Source organism: Mycteria americana, chromosome 8 (assembly GCF_035582795.1).
Source record: "Mycteria americana isolate JAX WOST 10 ecotype Jacksonville Zoo and Gardens chromosome 8, USCA_MyAme_1.0, whole genome shotgun sequence".
In the NCBI taxonomy this organism is placed as follows: Eukaryota; Metazoa; Chordata; class Aves; order Ciconiiformes; family Ciconiidae; genus Mycteria; species Mycteria americana.
This window is the reverse complement of record NC_134372.1, coordinates 7,932,313-7,953,587: the sequence shown is the minus strand read 5'-3', so window position 1 is coordinate 7,953,587 and position 21,275 is coordinate 7,932,313. Positions and strand designations below refer to the sequence as shown.

Here is a 21,275-nt window from a genome sequence, read left to right as displayed (position 1 = left end):
TGCTCATCATGCCTGTTCCTGAGCACCTCCCAAAAGACTGCTGGGTGCTACATAGCTGGGTTCGGGTTTCCTCTTCACCAGTCCAGGCCAGTGGGTTGCTGCGCTGTCACTGGGGCAGGACACAGCCAGAAGAAAGATGCTGCAGCGTTTCAGAGTTCTCCACAGTTCCCAGTTCCCAGCTGGTATGAAATTCCCAGGTCAGGACCATCTCTCTCAGCCCATCCGATGAGAAAATGTTAAAACAAACGCAGCTCATTCCCTCGTGAATGAAAGGAGACGCTTGAATGCAGCAGGAATCCACTGTGCCCAGTTACCCTCCTGCCCCTTTTTTGATGAACCAAATTCCCCCCCTTCAAAGCTCCTGCTCGGCCGTGGGCAGAGCTTGGCCCACAGAAGCCCGCGTCAGCATGGTGCACAATGCCCAGCAATCACAACAGGGGCCGCTGGCTTAATCTGTTGTGCACAGCTTTAAAAAAAAGCAACCCACACAGCTATTGTCAGGGTGATCCCACCGACTGCATCAGAAGTCTGCATGGGACACGGGGCTGTCTCGAGGGCAGGCAGGGCTCAGTGGGGGGGTGCCTGGGGTGCTGCCTGCTCGGGACGGCGTTGTAGGGAGCTGCCCTGGCATCCCTGGGGCTGGGTCTCCCAGGCTTGGCAGATAAGCCACAGCGCAGGCTTGTGCTGCGCCGCTGACCTACAAAGAGAGCCAGCCCATGGTCCTTTGGCTTTTGGCTCGCCTTTGGGTCTCAGCTGAGCTGGTGGGGGTTTGTTCTTCATATCATCCCCGCAAAGGCATGGGGCAAAGGGCTTAGGGTCTCCCTTTGGTGGAGAAAACCCCAAAAAGTATTTGCATCTATATTTCCCTTTATTTTTTTCCTTCCCCACTTCCCCTGCCTCTGACCAGTGCTAAATGCTTGTGCCCTCCCAGGAGCAGCCAGCAAAGCAGGCGGCTCAGGGAATGATCCAATTTCCAGGGCAACCAGGACGGGACTCACAGAGTCCTTGACTCACAGTGCCGCTCTTATTTCTCCACCGTTTCCTCTCCATTTGCTTTCTTAATTCAGCCTGTCCTTTGCCAAGGGAGAAGCCAAAAAGGCAGAGATGTGGCACATCCAGAGTCCTCCCCGCTGGCTTTACAACTGCTGGGGGATTTTTAGCTTTCCAGTTTCAGGAGCAGCCCTCCAAGCTTGCCCTACCCCGAGGTCAAAATATGTCAAATTATGGTCAAAGCAAAAGCATAGGAAGCCAAGAGGCCAGCTCTGACTCTTTAAAGGCTCTGCGCTGAGCTGTTGGCTCCTCACCAAGGGTCCATGTGCTGAAGACAGGGATGTGTATCCCCATGTAAAGATCACCATCCTTTGCCACTAGCACTGGCCACCCAGGGCCACCTGCACCATGAACCTGCTGGGGACAGCTGGAACTACAATTCCTGGTGTGTCCAGAGGAAAACCGGAAAGATGGGGCCCCTGTACCCCACCAACCATCTCAGCTGAGTGTCTCCAAGCCCGTCCTGCTGTCCACTTGCTTCCCTCCTCCCTGGCAGAGTCAGCCTGTCCCCAGCTCCTCTAAACAGGGTCTCAGCATGCCAGTGGAGTGGTGGGTGCTCAGCCACATGCCAGGCAGCTCAGTAGAGAGGCTGCATTAGCAACAAGCCAGCAAACCTTCCCCGTGAGCTGCCCAGAGCTCCAACGAACAGCGGGAGCTGCCCTTGGGATAGATACTGGAAGAGCCACTTTGAGGCAAAGGCAGATGGGCATGAACCGCTCTTTGCTATGGAAAACAATAGGCCTAACCCAACGCAGAAGAGTTTTAAAATTCATCGCTAGAGTGGGATAACACAGAAAACCTCCAGCTGTTATTTCCAGATTTACAAGCCCAACAGAGGAGCTGCCAATTGCTGCCAGAGAAGCAAACTTGTTTGTGTGTGTGTGCATAAAAATGAAAGCCAGGCATTGCTCCCCACGCCTGGCATTGTCTCTCTGCCCCCCAGCTGGGCAGCGACCGCAGCACGTAGGGGAGTGGGGAGGGAAAGAGTCCCTGTCCCACGCTGAAATGGGCCCTCCCAGGTTTGCAGAGCAGAGCAGAGCTTGCTCCCGGGCTGGGGGCAAGCGGCTGGAGCCCGATCCCCGACATGTCAGCCTGGGACCACACTCCAGATGTGGCCATCAGTAGGTGCAAAAAAAAAGGTCTGGGAGAGGAAATCTTGCTGCCTGTTAGTCCCTCCCTTCCTTTCTTCCACAGAGCTCCAGCAAAGTCTGGGGGAGGGATGCACTTTCTGATTCCACTGGAAAAGGTTGAAAAAGGAGGGATTTGGGGAGGGGACAAGAGAAAGAGATATCCCTTCCCGTCCAGCACTTTCACCCCTGCTTTCCATCCAGAAGCAGCACAGATTCTCTCAGCAGCACTCATTATTTTTAATTGCTTGGAGGAAGAACAGCATGGGGGGCCAAACCTTGAGTGAGATGACATCAGTGTCAGTCCAGGCACACCTCAGGCAGCGAGGACCTTTGCTCTTCAGAGTTAACCGAGGAGAAGAGGAGCAGGAAAGGAGCCCTCGGGCACACGCAGGAGCCAAGCTCCCTTGCCCACTGCAGGGGTGCCCTTGCTGTCCACAGCTGCATCGGCCTCTGTGTGCATTAGGGAAGGAAATAACTGAACATCCCCGCAGCAGGTATGGTGCGAGCTGCCTGGATCCAGCTGGGTGACCATCAATAGTCCCAGAGCACAGTGTGGTCTCCCTCCTGTTTTGCAGCTGGGTATCTCCAGAGAGGCCCAGACAATTCCCTGCACCATCCCACTCATCGAGAAAGCTGGTGTTTCCCTAATTTCCCAGTTCTCCCCTTTTGCCCCCAAGTGAAGAACAGATTTTTTTGAAGATTCATGCCATTAAAAATCCACTCCATTAATCCTGTTAATCAGTCCTGGGTGAGCTCGCTCCCTGGGGTGGCATGAGCAGGCAGTTTAGTGCAGGAGAGAGGACGCGGTGGGCACCTTTGGGCAAGTCTGAAATTAAGGGGCTGAGGGGGTGACATTGCCAATGCTTGTGTCTCACCTCTGTAATTTTCTGGTTACTCTTTGCAGATACCTGATACGATTAATGTTCCTTAGCAGTCTCAGCATCACACAGGAAAGAGTTCAGGGGCCTCTCCCCAGGGCTCCCATTTCAGGGAAGAATTTTTTCCATCAGTTTTTCCCATAAAAGAGAAGCTTAAAAGGGAGTTCTCCAAATGTGATGGTTTTTTTTAAACTGTGGTTCTGGTCCCTCCATCTCCTTAAACAGCTGCTGATAACAGACGCAGGGCATACGGCATGGGGAAACGCTGCTAATTTTAGTAGAAGATCCCGAGGGAAGGACCCAGCTCTGGGCCAGGCGCAGGATGGAAAGTCACAGCACTCACTCGGGGCCCCGCACGACCTTGCTATTTTGGGGCTGACCACGTCCCACCTTGCCCCAAGCACACAGACACGGTGCAGCATCAGCCCCAAGCCTTCCCACAGCCCAGCTATTCCTGCTCCTGCCCACAGCACCAGCTCCTGCCAAACCCCGGCCAAACTGGATGGTGGTTTTTGAAGGGAAGTAAACAAGTTTCAGGGCTAAATTGAGATCTCCAGAACTCATCACACTGAAGCAATGTGAGTGTATGCCCTCATATGGCAGCTGTATTTTCATCCAGCTAAGGGGCTTGTGTCCTCTTGGGTTTCTTTTACCCTCTGATCAGTGAAATCCCATCAAACTCCAGACAGATGAAGCAAATGGTTCCTCCACTGACTGGCCCTTGCAAGGAGCAGAATATTTATGCGTGGCCATAAAGATCTGAATTGCTCAAGATAGGAAGATTTTAAGGGACCTGAACTCCCCAGGGTAAAATCCAGTCTGGGCAGGGGAGTCTTTAGGGGCTCAGAAGCGCACTTGGAGATGATCTGGAGGAAGCCAGCAAGCAGACATGGCAGGGAGGTCAGCGCTTTCACTGTTGGTGTTGGCCTGGAGCGGCTGTGTTTGTAAATCACAGTGTCATGAGACACGAAAATCCTCAAGCAGTTGTCAGCACTGCCCCTCCCTGCCCGACCTACCCTGTCCCAACAGCCCTTCACGCAGCTGCTTCACGGCAGGTTTGGCTCCGTCTCCCAAGAAATCCCGCTCCAAAGCCTTGCTGTCAAAAAGCATTTCCTACTGTCTCCCCTATATCTTCTTTGTTTGCTCCTGAGCCTATCTGTGACTGGCCTTTTCCTCTGTATGAGATCCTCCCAAATACACGTTGCCAAAATCAATCCCATTTTGTCTCCTTTAAGGGACACCGTGTTTATGGAGCCTCCTGCATCTGGCAGCCTGGCTCGTTCGCCTGGTACATCTCAAGCCGGGGCTTGTTCTGAAGTGAGTTCAGCTCAAGCAGAAAGTGTCAGAGCAATAGATTGAAAAATGCGGATTCTCAGGGTAGATACGTGCAGGCTCAGCCAGGGGTGGCCCGAGCACGCCAGGCACCCCAAGCACCCCCACGCTGTGCCCTGCCTGCTGTGCTGGGATGCAGCCACAGCTCCAGCACGGTCCGATTCCCACCCAGGGATGCTGTAATAGCTCATCCATGAGTGGTGCTAGCGGGGACGTGGCCTCTTGGGATCCCTCTGCACAGCGTGAAGCTGCGTCTCCTGGCTTATGCAACAGCAGGATTGCTGAGGCTGTACAGCTGGCAGGGGATGGGGACGGTGCTGGGAGCACCGAGCCATACACAGCCTGAATTACTGCAGAGCAGGGCTGGCTGGGAGAGGGGAATATTTTGATAGGGTTTTGCCAGCAATGAGGGTTAATAGGAGGACAGTAAAGTCCTGTTCTTCAGCCTCCACGAGGAACTGCTAAACTTTCCAGGCTTTACTTTAATGGGCAGCCCAGCCTCCCTGTCACCAGCGTGCCTTGCCCTCCCCAAGACCATCTTTCCCTGCTCCTCTTTGCCTCCAGCAGTGCACAAGACTGGAGCGAAGGCAGCCATCATTTAAAGCCCGTGTTCTCAGCTGCCGTGCTCCTGCAGCCAGCAAATTATGCTGAGGACAACACCAAGCCCTGCTGCCTGCTTTGCCTCAGCCGTGATCTCGATCCATGGCAGCTTTTCCCCTTCCCCGCTCAGCCCCACTGGGCATTCACCAGTCTGCCCACTGCATCGCGTCCCAGCAGGGGAGCCGCCTGGATGGGCTCCCAGCAAATCACCAAGGGGCTTCCAGCAAAGACAGGACCCGGGAAAACCTCTGCTTTCACTCCCAAGATGTAAGGTTGTGGAGCTGATGAAACTAAATTAAAAGGGGTCTGATTATCAGTCGTTGTGGAGTATGTAGCCAACTCATCTGAGAATCAAGACTTTCTAAGAGGACCTCACGCTTATGGCCCAAAAAAGCAGAGGCAGCTGGCCCCAGAGAGCCTTGTGAACCTTGCCATTTGCCTTTCTGGTCTTTTCCTTGCCCGTGGTTATTGCCACTGCTTTCCAGATGGCATTTGGATGTCCTGGAGCTGGCACAGCTTCACCTGGGTACTCCCATCAAGGCTGCCTTTTAGGAGAGCCTTTTAGACTGTGTTTATCCATGCAAAAGAGCTGCCACTGCAGCCCAGGAGCTTCCCTCTCCCTGCATGTCCCAGGGGCTTGAAGGTGGATTCCTGTTTATTTCCTTAAGCAGCTCTATTCATAGCCTTCAAAAGCTGCCAAGCCGCATCTGTCAGGCCCGAGAGGACTCGAAAGTGCATCTTAGGTAAACACCAGGAGCAAGGTGGGACTGCCTGGAGTTAGTGGCATTTGCTGCGCTTCTCTCTTGGAAGCTTTATTGCATCTTCTGCAAGTCATAGGCACGTCTCCAATGCAAGGTCTCGAGCAAAAGCGAAGTCGGGCTGAGACACCAGACTGTAATTCAGGCACACAATGTCACCGTGTTCAGGATTAATAGAGAACAGCCCCCTGCAGCAAGGGAGAAGTCCTTTTAGGAAAGGCGGTGAGGTCCTTTGGATATTGGAGCTTTTGGACTGGGACCAAGCTCAGCCAGGCTGGATGCGCCCAGACCGCTCATAGGAGCTTCAGAGCAGCTGAAGACCTGTCCCGTCTGCTGGTGCCTGGCGTGACGGCTCCAGGCAGCGCTGTGGGGACTCTGCTGCAGGGACGCAGTGGAGGGTATGGCCAGAGGGTTTTTATCTACCACCCGCTCTGAGTGTAGCTGGGGCCGGCACAGCTGCCATGTGCAGACCTGATGCCTGCGAGAGGCATCCAGGGCAGTGTAGGGGTAGCTGCAGCACACAGAGCTCCCTGCTTGCACCACGGCTGAGGAAGGTGATGGATTTTTTTTCCCCTGCTTCTTTGGGTTCAGTTTGATTTCAGGGAGGACAGATAAGCTTCTCCCAAGCCTGCAGCCCCACACATTTCCAAGTGAGTGAGATGATCATTGCAGGGGTAGTTTGAAAGAGGTGGGGGAGAGATCCCTCCCGTGGGAAGTGCCTTCCACCAGAGACCCCAGAGGACAGCTGTGAGAGCCCACGCACACCATGGAAAGAGCAAGCCAACCCACAGCAAACATGTCCTGCCTCCTGGCTCTGCAGCCTGCTCCCAGGTCGTGACTCACCGCAGAGCCATGCACAGCTGCATTTCCACCCCCTGCCTCAAAGGCCTCTGGTTTACAGCTGAAAAACTGCAATAACATCCACTGCTCCTTCTCCTGCTCCTGCTCTGGTTCTGACAGAGCCAGCCCCCCGTTTGCCTGCATCGCCCCATTGAGCCAGCTCACCTCCAGTCCATCTGCAGAGCACTGAGCCTCAGGCTCTCCCAGTCCAGGCATTGGAAGAGACCTTGGCTGGGTGTCAGTCTGCTCCATCTGAACCAGGCATCAATCCTACTGCTGAGCCCGGGGGGAGAGTCCCATCCCACTGGGAAGAAATCCTTGCCCCACGTAGGACAAAGACAGCCACCCTCAGGCAAGTTCCCAGGACAGTTTGGGTTCATCTTGCCCTGTGCAGATGGTGCTTCCAGTGGCCATGCATCTGCTTAGTGCAAGACTAGAGAGCACAGCCTCTCTGCCTCTGATCTGCTTCTGAAATGGAAAAAAACAGAAACCCTCCTGCAGGACCTGCTGGCACAATCCCAGATAACAGGAGAGCTGGGACATTCCTGGGATAAGCAGATTCCAGCAGATAGGCAGTCTGCTCTGCACTTACTCATCTCGCTCGCCTTTTCCTGAGCTGGGTGCTGGGTTCCCACCCCAGCAGCCGTTGCCTTTCTCCATGCTGCCCTGTGAGGAGCTCAGCCTCCAGCCACACACCCAGCGATGAAAACTTAGTAAGTGACATTCCTGCAGTGTTTGCAGGGCATCCTGTTTATTTATATGCCCTTTGGGTTCATTGTTTTGCAGCAGCATCCACCAGCGATTAATGCAGAAACATCCTCTCCAGAAAAACTCATTAGAGAATCCCTCCCAGAGCAGAGGGATGGAAAGGCTCCTTAGACTGACAAATCTGTGAGTAGGAGACAGCAGGATTATTAATCCTCACTTGTATCTCTTCCACCAAACTGCTCACTCATGTTTCTCTCCTTCTCTTGCAGCAGAATTGTTCCCCTCTTGGAGAGCACCAGGGTTTTCTCAACTGCGCCAGCCCAGATCTGCCCAACTGGGCTTCAGATGGGATGAAGAAATTTGGATTTTGAACTGGGGTTAGCTGGAGTTCAAACCTCAGCCCTGCCAACCTCTTGGCTTTGCTGTAAACTGAGCTCACGCCTCAAGGGGTCTTGTCCTGTTTGCTGTTTCCATCGGATTTTGTGCGGTCACTTGAGCTGGGAGGGAGTGCCGGGAGCCCTGGGGTGCATCAGCTGTGCCCCAGCCACCCTGCTGGCACGTGGTCGGAGAGCCCGAGCTGGACCTGCGAGGCCAGCAGCACTGTGAGGGCTCCCGGGCTGATGAGACCCCCTGGGTGATCTCCTGCCCATCCGGCGCCCCAGGTGACATAAGATGACCTGCTAAGCATGTGTGAGGTCCAGTTTTCCTCCTGGCAGCCTGATACCAAAATCTCCTCTTTGACGACCCCACTAAGCCTTATAAGTGTGGAGAGGACTTTTCAGGACTTCCTTTGCAAGCTCTCGGTCATTTCTGGAGCTTCTTAAAGCTGCTGAGATTAAAGAGTCAGCCAGTTGCTCCAGGCTCTTGTTTCCCTCTCCGTGCGATCCCCCTCCATCCCACTGCTGACAGCACACACCCGGGCCTGGCAGCGTGCCCCTCGCAAGATGCAGGACCCGGCTGTCCCCACCATGTGCACAGAGGACCATGAGGACCCCTCAGTCCCACCCACCCGGGGCTCACCGCCGTGAGCTCGGGGGCCATTTCCAGATGTGACTGCATCACTGCGGCAGGCTGCTTTTTGCTCACTCAAAACCAGGGTTTAAGCCGCCACGTATATAAAGAAATCCCTGTTATAATTATCTTCTTGGCACTGTCATTTGTCTAAGCCCTTAGAAGAGGGCTTAGCTTCAGACTACAGTGAAGAGCACTAAGCAATTGCCACGTTGTCAGTTAGAAAAGACGTGGTTTCTTTTCTCTTCTTTTTTTTTTTCCTCCCTAAAATTTTTTCCAGATGTCTTTTTTTTTTTTTTTCCTTAGGAGAAGTACCAGCAGCTGTATGATTTCAATGCGAGCCGTGACTAATCCAGCGCAGAGAGCATTCAACGAGAGCATTCAACTCCTTAGGGTGCAAATCAAGCAAATTAAACTTCAGCTTAGGGGACGTGTGACCTCTGGAGCCAAACTGGACCTATGAGTGGCACTGAGCTGCACGTGGAAGCTATGGACACTTGTGGTGGGAGGAGAAGATGCTCCAGATGCCACAGGTGGTTGGCTGCATTAGAAGAACCCGTGGGGTCTTAGACACCATCACAAAGCTGGCCTCCACATGGACCTGAGAGGGTCGCATGGGGTATTTATGGATGTCTCTGTGAGTGATGTCAACATCCACATATCAGCACCCAGGAATGGCTTTTGCGTGGTGTGTAGCCAAGTAAAGAAATGGGTGAAGAAGACTTTCTTGTTCTTTGCCACCAGCCTCCCTAGCTGCCTGATGACAGAGGTCGACCGTCTCACTGGGAAGTGATGACGGTTTCTCACAGCCCCCTCCCCTATCTTTCCCCTCCCCTTTCCCTTTCTGTTTTGGTTTTTTTTTTGTTTCTTGTTGGCCATATGGATGTTTAGTCTTACATCTGTTTCTTTCACATGCAGCAGAAGTGCTTCGAGGCCGGACAAGGAGTGAGCTGATAAAGAAAAACAAATCACGAAGTAACAGGCGTCCTACAGAGCAAGGAGTCAGCACAGCCCGGCAGGTTGTGACAGGCCAGTTCCTATGTTGACATCTAAATCCTCAGCAACATCAGTGGAAAGAGTTAAGCACCTAGATTAGTGTCTCAGCCCCTCTCAAAGATAGCGTGTAATCATGAGGAATGAACCCAAACCCCAGGCAGCCAAGACAAAACACGATGTTGCATTTTTTTATGGTCTCGGGTGTCCTTCACCCAGCATCTGCAATCAGACTGCTGGTGCCCAGATGACTTGTCCTCAGTCCTGCTGGCTACATGAGCCACCATCTTTCCAGGAGCCCCTGGAGAGCAACCTCGCATCGCCCTGGACAGGGTGAGGGTTGGTGCCATAGGTGGATCACAAGCTGCAAAGAGCTGGACTATCTGCAGTGCTCAGGACAGCCCTGTATGTCATGGAGGCATTCTTCAGGGACGCCCAAATTCCAGCAATTTGACAGTCTCTCTTTTTGGCTGCTGGTTTTACTTTGCAATGCAGCGCCATGGCCATGCTGATGTAAAGGTATGCTGTCTGGTTCTGCCAGGGGAGCAGACGAACCTTAAATCCTCTCAGTCATGGTGAGATGCAAGGAGAGAGGAGCTGGGTTTTCACCCTGAGCATAGAGAGGAACAGATGGGAAAAGTCAACTCCAAACAGCTTTGCTGTCTGCCTGCCTCTGGCTGGGCAGCTGCTCCAGCTGAGTCATGATCTGTAAGGTCAAAATACTTATGTGATGTCTGAAGAGACCATCAGATTCAACTGACCAGCAATTTTGACTGTGGGTTTTGCTCAATCAGTCCAGATCTGCTGGACGATAACCACAGCAGAGACCAATCTGCTGAGGGTCACATCTACCAGCCCAGCATTTCTCTGCCTACTTGGAGCATATTCCAGACATGTCATAACTCTCCACGTTCTCTGGATCATTCTTTCCTCTCCCTCCCCACAAGGCAGTCCCAGATGGCAGCAGTGTTAGGAGAGAGGATGGAGGAGCAAGGACTTCTTCTGCATCCCCCTGAGGATGGGAAACGCCAGCTCAGGGACTGAACTGCCCCGTTGTGAAATGACAGCATTTAACATTTTCATTGCAGTAGGCCAAGGTGCTAGGAGGTGCCCAAACCAAGCAGAGAGATGGTATTCCTCCCTGCACCCCCCGTGCTGTTAATCCGAGAGAGCCAGAGAACCGACAAACTCGTTGCAGCAGTGCCGGCAGCTGCTGTGACAATGACTCTGCTGGGAAGGTTGCGCTGGGGGCTGAGCTGTCCCTGCGAGAGACCCCCCTGATCTCCAGCCCCGCTTGATTTCTCTGGTCTATCCTTTGGACCCAGGCTGTGCCTCAGCCCGTCTTTCAGCGGGTGGGACTGCCCACTGGGGAGAGAGGGAGAGGAAGAGACCGATTTGGAAAGATAGCGAGGAGGAGGAGGAGAGGCAGCAGGAAACCCAGCCCACCCTTTGGCTTCCTCCTGCCTCCTTCTAAAACCTGCAGATTCCTCCAGCCCGTCCAAGCGCCTGAAGTTTCCTCAGCCCTGCTGCCGGGACTGCGAGGTATGGCCCGAGACCTTCGCGTTTGCGTTGCTGTGCTGTTTCTCCCGGCATGGGGGTCCCGATAGCCCCACTCGCGGGGTCCCTGGCCTGGGAGCCGCTCTCCCGGCCCGTGGGGTGCGTCCGGTGCTCGGCAATGCATCACTCGGGGTGAAGAGGTGGACGCTCCCCACCCCAAGTGATGCATTTAGAGACCCCTCCTGGCTTCTTTTTCTCCTCTTTGCAGCATCTCCGCTCCTAAACTCAGTCTGTTACTGTATTCCGCTGCCAGATTGCCAGCTCTAACACTTTGGTGACATCTGACTGTAAAGCTTTAACCTGCCCTAATTTTTCTCTCTCCTCCCTTTTTCCCCTCTGGGTTTTCAGTTGTGGGGTATTTCCTTAGCGAGATGCATGTGACCAACGTCTGGGCACATCGAACCAACCTGCAGAGCAAACCAGATCTAGTTACAAACCCGTCCCGATTACACCCAGCCTGAGGTGCCTTGGCAGGTGATGTTTTACTCACCAGAATATCTAGAGGAAGAACAAAAGAGCTGTCGACTTCATCTCAGCTTTTTTCTTTTTAATGCAGCCACTCATTTCTCCTTAAAAAAAAAAAAAAAGACACTTGACTTTTTGTTCCAAGCAGACTTTGAAACCCTTTCAAGTCCTGCTGCCCTGTTTGCTTAACTCCAGCTGATCAACTGTTAGAGAGACGGAGGTTGCAGGAGAGGAGGAACAAAGCTCTTTTTTGTTTTTTTTTTTAAAGTTTTAAGAACTTGGGCTCAGTCAGGCACAATTTTAGGTCCACGCAGAAGAGCCGAGGGCTTGTTTCCACTAAAGGCAGCCGCTGTCCTTCCCGTCCCGGGTGACGTGCGTGGCAGTTTAACTCCGCTCTTTGTGTCCCTCCTCTAAGAAAGCTCCACTCTGTTGCATCCAGCCACGAAAAGAAAACTTAACGGGATGGGGGCTGAATTCCCACCCAAACCAAAAGACAACAGTTTCAAGTTGGAGTGAAATCAGGGGCACCGGGAGGGTCACCAGTACTCTGAGCCCTCAGTTACCACCAACTTGAAACAGCCCAAAACCTCAGCAATGCCGCAAAAGGACAAAAGTAAATCGCAGCTGTTTGTTAGGGTCGATCAGGCGAGTTTTAAGTGGAAATAAAAGGCTGTCGCGTTCTGCGCAGCAGTTAAAGCCAAGCTATTGTCTGCCACATAGGCAGGAGCAGGGATGCGGGCGGTGTTGGGAGGGGGAAGAGGAGAAATAAACTTTTCAAACTTTTTTTCAAGCCCCTCCTTCCACAGCCCTCTGCTCTTCCATGACTCAGCCCCAGAGGAATGTCGGCTCCCATGGAAACCCTTTCTGGGTCCTCTGGTCGGAGGGATGTCAGGGCTGTTATCGCTGGAGCGGCTGTGGCCCGGCGAGCCCAGGGAATGCTTTGAAGATGGTTGGCATTTTTGCAGAATATTTAGCGGACAGTTTCTTCTCTCTCCTTTGTGGAGCTGTGCGAGTTCAGCTTTCTGTATCCCCCGAGAGCCAGAGGGACCGCTTGCACCTAGCACAGAAGTATCTGGGCTGCTTTTGGCACTATCCCATGTCCAGTCCAAACAAAAGAAAAAGCTCAGGCAGGACAGCAAAATGCTGTATCGCCTGCCCTTCTGACTGAGGTCTGCACAGCGCTCAGCTGTGCACTGCTGCTTGCAGCCCAGGTCTCATCCATGCACTTTTCTTGGTAGTAATTTAATTGTTTCCCATTACGGATGCAATTTGCAACCTGGACAAACTATGACAGCTTCAAGCCAGCACACAACTATAGTGGCATATGGGCTCTTGCCCTTATATCAATAAGCCCTGTAAGATCTGGAGCATTTATAAGTGCAATCAGAGCTGCTCAACTCCCTGCAAGGGGGATGGGTTAATACAGTGTTGTGGTGTAGACGTGTCTTTAGTGACTCTGCATGGACAGATGTGGTAGATAGATTTTTTTTTTTTTCCCCCTGTGTTTTACTGGGAGTGTGTAAGTGTGTGCATGAGCTAAAGGGAATTGCACTTCCATCTAAACATAGCTTGGCTTTGGGAGCCTGCACGCTGCGTGCAAGGTGGCAGGAGCCAGGCTGGCTTCTGCCGAGTCCTCTGCTCCTGCCCTGCTCCCCTGGGACCCAGTGCAGCTGCAGCACATCTGGGCGAGCCGGCACCCCCAGCAGCACAGCCCGGGCACGCAGGGACCTGTTCAGCAGGGAGCTTTATGGGGATTCACGCAGACAACTCTGACTTCAAACCGAATTTTAGCGCAGGAGTGGCTGGCTGAGTAAAGCTCAGAGGGTCTTGCTTGCATAGGGAGGTCAGGGCCAGACCTGTCACAGGCCTCGCGTTGCATCTCTGTGGTGGCCACACTTGCTCACCCATCTGCACCTTGAAAACTATGGCCAACGGTGGGGTTTGTAGGCAGAGGCTTTTTCTGGGCCGGTCCTGCCTTTACATTCGGTCTGAGGTGCTGGGGCTTGTCAGACCCTGCAGAGCCTTGGAAGAGCAATGAACAAATGGAGGGTGGGTGCAGGAGACCCTGCCGCTTGGGCTGGCTGCCTCCCGCATGGCCGGGCTGGGGTGCAGGTGGGGAGCCGAGACATGGGAGGGTTTTTGCCCAATGACTACCCACTCCTACTCTCGGCTGCTGGCGATGGGAGATGGCAGCAGGGCCTCTTGCCCGGGTTAGCGGTGGAGGCAGCTGGGGTTATCCCAGTGGCCTCAGGGAGGAGCTGTCAAAGTGGCCAGGCAGAGACTCCTCCCCACGCTAACGTGGCATCCCAAAGGGCTTATGCAACCCTGGCCAGGGCCAGCGCCATATGGGCCACACTCCACCGTCCACAGAGCCTCCTCCGGAGGCTGCACCCGCCTGGTTCTTGTCCTCTCCCAGCCCACAAAGGCCCCAGGCTGGGCGGGAGGAGACAAGAGGGACAAAACAGACCCCAGTGGCACAGACTCTCTTCTGTGCATCACTGCAGGATATTTTCCCCAGCAGGAGAAACTTATTATGGTGCTACAGATTTGGGGGAGGGAGGTAAAGAGCTTGCCAGAGTAGCCTGCTTTGAATTTATGGAGGTGCTGAGGGTCAGTCTCAGACCTCTCTGCACCCCATGGCTCTCTTGTTAGGGACATGGCTGCAAAATGCAATGAGCAGCCAGTGCTGAGGGATAGCCTGGGTCATGCTAGAAAGGCAAACCATCCAGAGGGGTTTATGGGAGCCACAAGACTGTGTTTAGACAGCGACTGGGAGCTGACATCCCCGCTTAGGATGCAAGTGGGGTCAAGCATTAGAAAGGCAGTGCAGGCCATGGGTCCTGCATCCCATGGGTGCCAGGGGCTCTCCTCCATCATCAGCAGTCAGGAGGGGGGTGACTGAGGAGGGGGTGGTGACTGTGGGGACTTCTCTTACTTTATATTCAGCAGCCCTCTCTGTGCCCACCATGTGCTGGATACCAGCACATACCAGTGTGTCTTGCAAAGTTCTGGCTGCTGTTGATTCCTTTAGGATACAGAAGGGTGTAAGTCCCTGCTTGGTAAAACCTCTTTCCCAGTCATGTTTTCCTCTGTCCAAAATGACCCTCTGCTGCACCCCATTGCTCTGCCCCTCACGCTGTCCTCTGCCCTCTGCGGGGCTCTTGCAGAGCAGTACCAGGCGTTCCCAGTGCAGGGCCCCTCACAGGGATCCCCCCGAGCCCCTCCGGCTGGGGGATGGATGGTGAGCTCATGGTATGGCTCAGCTGCCAGCCCTAAAGAGCTTGGACAGCAGGACTATGGTAAGTCCACAGGGAGACTTGCACCAGTGACTTGCACTGTGGGCCAGGCTCTTCTGCCAGAGCAGCTCCATGTGCAGGGCTCCTGAGCTGTTATTTCAGGACTTTTGGCCACCAGGCATTTAGGAAAGACCATGCCTTTGCAAAACAGCCAGGGGCTCACAGATGCTGCAATGTCCTCTTTGCACAGGCTCTGCCTCCAGGAGGATGTTGTTTTTCAAATAAACTTGTTTTCCCATCTCCGGTGCGAGACAGCTCTGCAGAGCTTGTTTGCTCAGACTCTTTCGTGCTCCTTCTTCCTCCAAACACAACACTGGCAGCTCTGACTGTCTGCTGGCTCCTAGCAAGCATGTAATTCCCTGACCCCAGCTCACTGCATGCCCAGACTTTGAAATTCAGGGATTTTTTGGGCTTGGGGAAATGATCTGAGAGCCTTGGTCTGGGGTTGGGTTCTTCTTAATGCCATCTTCCACGTGTACATGCACTGCCCTCTCCTCCAGGCTGGGCACTGCCGTGTTTCTGCCCAACAAGCATCACTGAACCTCAGAGCATCTTCCAAAGCAAACAATCCCCTTGGGAGAAGCCCAGGAGGAGCCTTTACAAGCCAGGGGATGGCAGCAAGGGAGGAGGTGGCCAGATTCACCAGTACTTTTCCATGTCCCCCCCCCAACCAACCTTCCAGAAGTGAAGAACCAGTGATCTCTCCTGGCAAATGCCAGGAGAGCTCTCAGCAGCCTCCAGAGCAAATAAAGGCAAGGGGAAAGGACAGCATGTACCGAGTGGGAGAGGAGGGAGCTGCTCAGCTGTAGCCTCGCCAGAGCAAATGGGCTCATCCACCTCCACCTGCAGCCCCTCTCCCCACAGGTCCTCCTTCCCACCACGGCAGCCATCCCCACACGCCGTGCTCCCAGCCCTCCGACATCCCTGGGAAGCTGCCCTCCATGCCCTGACATCTATTTTGCATGGGCACCCCGCCGGGCTGGGTGAGGCACTGAGATTGGAAGGAGGATTTCAGCCTCTGCGCGGACAAACCTTGCTAAATTAGGAAGCACAGCCCAGCCTGGCTGGTGCCTGGCAGCACAGCGTTGGCGTGGTTTTACACCCGGAGAGCTGCCGTGCACGGGGAGGAAGGGAAAGGATGCACTGGCAAATTAGATATCCATCCATGCTCGCTGGCAGAGAAGAAGACACCTTGTCCAACACTTTCTGTCCCAGCAAAGCCATCCGTCCGCCCAGCCCCAGGGAGCTGGTGGGCTGCGATGCCCCGGCCACGCAGGTGGAGTGGAGGGGGGGAGCGGAAGAGAGGCAGCGGAAGCCTTGGCAGGGGGACAAGTCCCCTCGCTGGCAGGAGACAAACCGGGGGTGTTTCGCTCTCCCGGCGGGCGGAAGGGAGTGAGCAGCCCTCGCTGTCAGGAGTGGGATGCCACTGGCATATTAAGCAGCCAGCTGAGCTCCTCTCTGCCCTTACACAGAGGGGCTCAAACCTGCCAAACAGGAACCGGGGGGGACAAGGACAGGGTGATTTCACCAGCTGCACTCTCCTTCTGGCTCGCATCTCGGCCAGTGTTAGCTGGGCTGCCTGGTTCACTCGTCCTACGGACTCCCTGCAACAGCCCAAATCGGGAGGGTGCAAAGGGCTCGTCCTCCTGGAGCTCATCTCCCAGCAGGACACAACTCCAAAGCGTCCTGGATCCCTCAAACCCAGTTTGGGGGCCCTCAGGTCTGAGCAAGAAAGGGAAAAACTACAGCAGAGACCCCAATATTGGGGGTGCTGGGGATGGGGGACTGGTCCCTGCCACCCCTAGAGATGCCTGTGTCCATGTGGGAAGGGGTTTTCTACAGGATTTAGTTCTAAAATGCCCCATCTTATTGTCCCTCTGTTCTCTCTTTCCTTCCTCCGCTTTCATTTTTTCTCTGATTGACAAATAAAATAGTAGAGAGTTTCATTGCCTGTACCTGGGGCTCATACCAGGGGCTTATACCAGAGGCTTTTAACATGAAAAATGGGGGGGTTGGTCCAAAATAACTCCTGTGAAGGAAAGGGGAACTGCCATTTTGACTGCAATTTTTCTAAAGGCATCCAGGAAAGCAAGACAAATCTAAACCCCCACCATCGCATTTTGCAAAATCAAAAGAATTTGTCTTGGAAACACGATTTGGCTTAAGGTTTTGGCTAGAAAAGTCAGCGTGTGGGGCTGTAATGTTGAACAGACAAGGCAGGAAACGAAGAAAGCGCCCTTTTCTAAGTGTCTGACTGCCAGCCGTGAGCTCAGCCCTGAGCTGAGCGGCATGCGACGGCCTCCTTCCCCTCATCCCTCCTTTTTCTCTCCTTTATTCAGGGTTTGCTGAAAGATGAGGGCCTGGATTTTTTTCCTTCTCTACCTGGCAGGCAATGCCCTGGCAGCTCCGGTAAGTACAGGAGACAACGGAGTCTCTCTGCTGTCAGGGTTGTCCGTCCAGTGTATCTGATGGGGATTTTATTTTATAACGAATAAACCCCTGAGGGGTGGGGGGCAGCAGGGGGAGATGAAACCAGAGGGTGGCCCTGCCACCTGCCTCGGTGGGTCACCCCCCTTGGGACCATCCTCCCCATGGGCCCTGGCTCATGGTCCTTTTCCCCTGCAGCAGGAGGCTCTGCCCGATGAGACGGAGGTCATCGAAGACCCCACCACAGAGGTAGGTGACTCTGCTCCTCCTCGTCACCCATCCCTTGCAGCACCCACCACCCTGGGAAGAGCATCTCCAAAGCACGGGGGAGCAGGGGCAATGGGGGGGCTGGTCTGCCCCCCGGGAATGGGGACCAGCTCTCTTTGCACCCCTACCAGACACACTGACCTCTTTTGCAGGAGCCCGTGGGGGCTAACCCCGTCCAGGTGGAGGTGGGAGAGTTCGAGGAACCCACGGAAGATGTAGAGGAGATTGTCGCAGAGAGTAAGTCGCCCTTCCCCTGTCCTCCAGCAGGCAGAGACATCGTCCCTTCCCTGGCTCGGGGAGCTTTAGCCACCCCAAACAGTGAGGGACTTCTTCAGGAAGGGCTGTAGCACAAGGACGACGCCAATCTAGATGCACACTTAAAAGCAAAAGAAAGAGGTGCATGGCCTCTTTCCAGCACTGGATTATCTGTAACCCCTTTTTTACAAGAGAAAAGCCATTGCGTTGTGTGGCTACAGAAAGGAGGCCAGGATTAGCCCAAGGGCTAATGTGGGCTTCTGGAAACCCTCACATCTCCCCAGTGCAGGAGAGATGCTCGGGGCTGTCCCTGGTGAAGCCTCTGTCTTCCCTCTGTGCTGAGTTGCCCCGGGCAGCTCGTGGGAGGTGAGGATGGGGCAGGCTCTGACTTTGCTCCCTGCCCTCTCTCAGACCCCTGCCAGAACCACCACTGCAAGCACGGCAAGGTGTGCGAGGTGGATGACAACAACTCGCCCATGTGTGTGTGCCAGGACCCCTCCAGCTGCCCAGCCACCGCCGGTGTCTTCGAGAAGGTGAGGGCAGAAGCTGCTTGATGGACCGGAGCAGGGAGGGACCTCACATGGGACATTGCCAGAGATGGTGCGTGAGACAGTCACAGTCAGGGTGGCAGGTCCCCATCTGGCCTCGGCCGGTGGTGACCAAGGAGCTGTTGTTCACCCCAGGAAACAAGTTAAACATCTCATTTGGAGGCTCTCCCTGCTGACCCCTCTAGCAAGACTGGGCTTCGCTGTCCCTCACGCAACATCTCTCCATCCTGTGCAGGTCTGCGGCACTGACAACAAGACCTATGAATCCTCCTGCCATTTCTTTGCCACCAAGTGCACCTTGGAGGGAACCAAGAAGGGACACAAGCTGCACCTGGACTACATTGGGCCTTGCAAATGTAAGTGGAGCCATTCCCTTAGACAAGGGGACCCCTAACCTGAGGAAAGCCCCCTTGCCCTTGGGCTGAGGGAGAGCAAAGGTCCAGGCAGATGCAGGGCCGAGGTGGGAGGGAGCTGGGGCTGCATGTCTGGGGTCTGGGGCCGCACGTCCAGGCGCTGTGGTAACCAGCATGTATGGCTTCCAGTCATCCCCGCCTGCCTGGACACAGAGCTGACCGAGTTCCCCCTGCGCATGCGGGACTGGCTGAAGAATGTGCTGATCACCCTGTACGAGCGCGATGAGGACAACAACCTGCTGACCGAGAAGCAGAAGCTCAAGGTGAGGGGCTGGGGAGGGAGCCTGGGAGCTCACCTCACCAACGGAGCCCAGCCCACATGGAGAGCCCATCCAGAATGACCTGTGGACACCCCATGTAAAGCCCCTCCTGGGGTCCCCCATTGCACCCTGTTCCCCTGCTGACAAGGTCTCCCTGGCCTCTCCTACAACAGGTGAAGAAGATCCACGAGAATGAGAAGCGCCTGGAGGCTGGTGACCACACTGTGGAGCTGCTAGCCCGCGACTTTGAGAAGAACTACAACATGTACATCTTCCCCGTGCACTGGCAGTTCGGGCAGCTGGACCAGCACCCCATCGATGGGTGAGTGTCGGCAGAGGGGCCCCCATCGGGACCCCTTCCTGCCCAAGGGCCAGGGTGATTTGGTGGCAGAAGGTATCAAGGCTGGAGATGTGACACAAGTGGGTGGCTGGTGGCAGAGGCACAGGAAAAGCCCTGAGGAGGGACAACTCCTGCACACATCTGGCAGGGGCTGGGGCAAACCAGGCTGGGGTAGAGGCAATTTGACTTTCTGCAAACAGCTCTTCTGCAGAAAGAGGGGCCTCCCCCAGCCCCAGCTGCTCCTATCTCCCTTGCGCGGAGCTCCTGTCTTCTCGGATTTACTGTCGTATGATAGCTCCCTAAAATATCTTAGTCCAAAGGCTCTGGGATAACTTCAACAGCTGAAATAGCAGCTGCTGGCTTAGCTGTGAGCTGGAGATGGGCGTGAGAGCAATCACACACACAGACACATGCGGTGGGGGCAGCCGGTGAGGACCCCCAGCTGCTGGCCGTTTTGTGACTAGCACAGCCGGTTGCAAAAGCAGACACCAGCCCTTGACCTTCATGACACTCAGTGGCAGATAGTGGGAGGGCACTGGGACAGCCGTCAAACCGGACGGAGAGCTGGAGCCAGCATCTTGCCCCGCGCCTGGCAGAGCAGCTGCCCTCCTGCAGGAGGGTGGCTGGTGGTGGCGGGCGGTGCGTTGACCATGCGGTCACCTCGGCAGGTACCTGTCCCACACCGAGCTGGCCCCCCTCCGTGCCCCCCTCATCCCCATGGAGCACTGCACCACCCGCTTCTTCGAGGCTTGCGACCTGGACAACGACAAGTACATCGCCCTGGAGGAGTGGGCCAGCTGCTTCGGCATTAAGGAGCGTAAGTACCGAGTAGGGAAGGAATGGGGGTGGAGGGGACACCGAAAAGCACCCCCAGAGCCCCCACTCAGGGTGAAGCAATGCATTACAGCTGGTCCTGGGGAGGGAAAAGCAGGGGAGAGCAGGGAGGGGGATCGCTGGAGCAGTGGGACCCTGGCAGCATCCGCCTCCTAACCTCGTCTCTCTCTTTTCCTTCCACAGAGGACATAGACAAGGATCTTGTGATCTAAACCCCCAGCTTCCTTCTCTGCTGCCAACTTTGTCTTGTTTTAACCTTCCCACTTCCTTCGGTTTTTAAACCGCTTTTGTTTTGTTTTGTTTTTTCCCTGGGAACAAGGTGCTAATATAGATCTAAACGTATGTAGTAACGGTGCTAAGAGAAATAACAGTCCTCATTCATAGCCTAATCTATTACCACTAGATTACTCATTCGGCTGTTTCCAAACACTCTTACCAGCCCTTTCTCTCTCTGAGGTGTCTTTACCATTGACCAACCCTGTTCCTGTCCTAAATATCTGCTCTGTCTCGGTATCCGCTCTCGGATCGACTTCTCTTAACTTCTTACTAACAGCACGTTCTTGGACACGTCAACATAGACGCAAAGACCTCTCAGCTGATTCACCGTCCCCAGTTACAGGCCGCCAGCAAGGGAAGGCAGAGCCAGAGGATGTAGGAGGATTGGGCTTTTCGAGCAGAGCAGCTGTGGGTGATGTTGTGGTCACCCAGCTCATGGTAGGGGGGATGGAGAGGGGTGAGAAAGACGTAGAGTGGTAGGATTTTGTTTTCCTTTGTTTTTTATTATTCCCAGGGCTTGAATTTAACAATCATTGGGCACAAAAAAAAGGGCTAATCAAGCAAACAAATAGGAAAGCACACAGAATTTAAAACAAATAAAATGAAATGCATCCCATCCTGTAAAATCCCCTCGAAAAATAAAGGTTTGAAAGTGCTACGTGCTTTACCATTACTCAATGACCGTACTGCTGTTGTGTTTTCTGTGCTGCAAAGGGAGATTGGGTGCGGCCGCCTGTTGCCCCGGGGTGCGCGTGGCTGATCTTGCTGTTGCGATTCTGCTGTAGCTGAGCTAAAGCTCTTGGCTGTCCCCAAGTCACGGTGCCCTTGAGCACTTCCCACCCCTGCCTTGGTCGTGCTTAAATTCCAGCCCTGCTCTCCCAGGGAAGCTGTGTCAGGCTTGGAAGGGACATTTCTGCTCAGAAAGAGGCATGCTTGCCACACGCTTGAGGGAAAGGCTGTAGTATTTTTTTTTTTCCTGTTGTGGATTTTGGGGTTTAAGGGATGGGCGGGAGGGAAGGGAGAAGGTATTTGGATTT

General features: G+C 54.4%; 1 protein-coding gene and 1 long non-coding RNA gene across 2 annotated transcripts; both read left to right on the top strand.

Annotated features, from left to right (window-relative positions):
* The first annotated feature begins 7,138 nt into the window (after nucleotides 1–7,138).
* On the top strand, nucleotides 7,139–9,245 carry LOC142413389 (uncharacterized). Its single transcript, XR_012776810.1, has 3 exons — nucleotides 7,139–7,301; nucleotides 8,614–9,019; nucleotides 9,229–9,245. It is a non-coding gene; the product is annotated as an uncharacterized LOC142413389 (long non-coding RNA).
* A 1,443-nt stretch (nucleotides 9,246–10,688) lies between these two features.
* Nucleotides 10,689–20,911, top strand: SPARC (secreted protein acidic and cysteine rich). The gene is made up of 10 exons (XM_075509485.1): nucleotides 10,689–10,842; nucleotides 16,958–17,027; nucleotides 17,244–17,294; nucleotides 17,465–17,549; nucleotides 17,979–18,100; nucleotides 18,351–18,471; nucleotides 18,658–18,791; nucleotides 18,962–19,110; nucleotides 19,797–19,945; nucleotides 20,146–20,911. Exons 2-10 carry the CDS (start codon nucleotides 16,971–16,973, stop codon nucleotides 20,172–20,174), a joined length of 897 nt encoding a protein of 298 aa, XP_075365600.1. The 5' UTR covers nucleotides 10,689–10,842; nucleotides 16,958–16,970; the 3' UTR covers nucleotides 20,175–20,911.
* The last annotated feature ends 364 nt before the right edge of the window (nucleotides 20,912–21,275 follow it).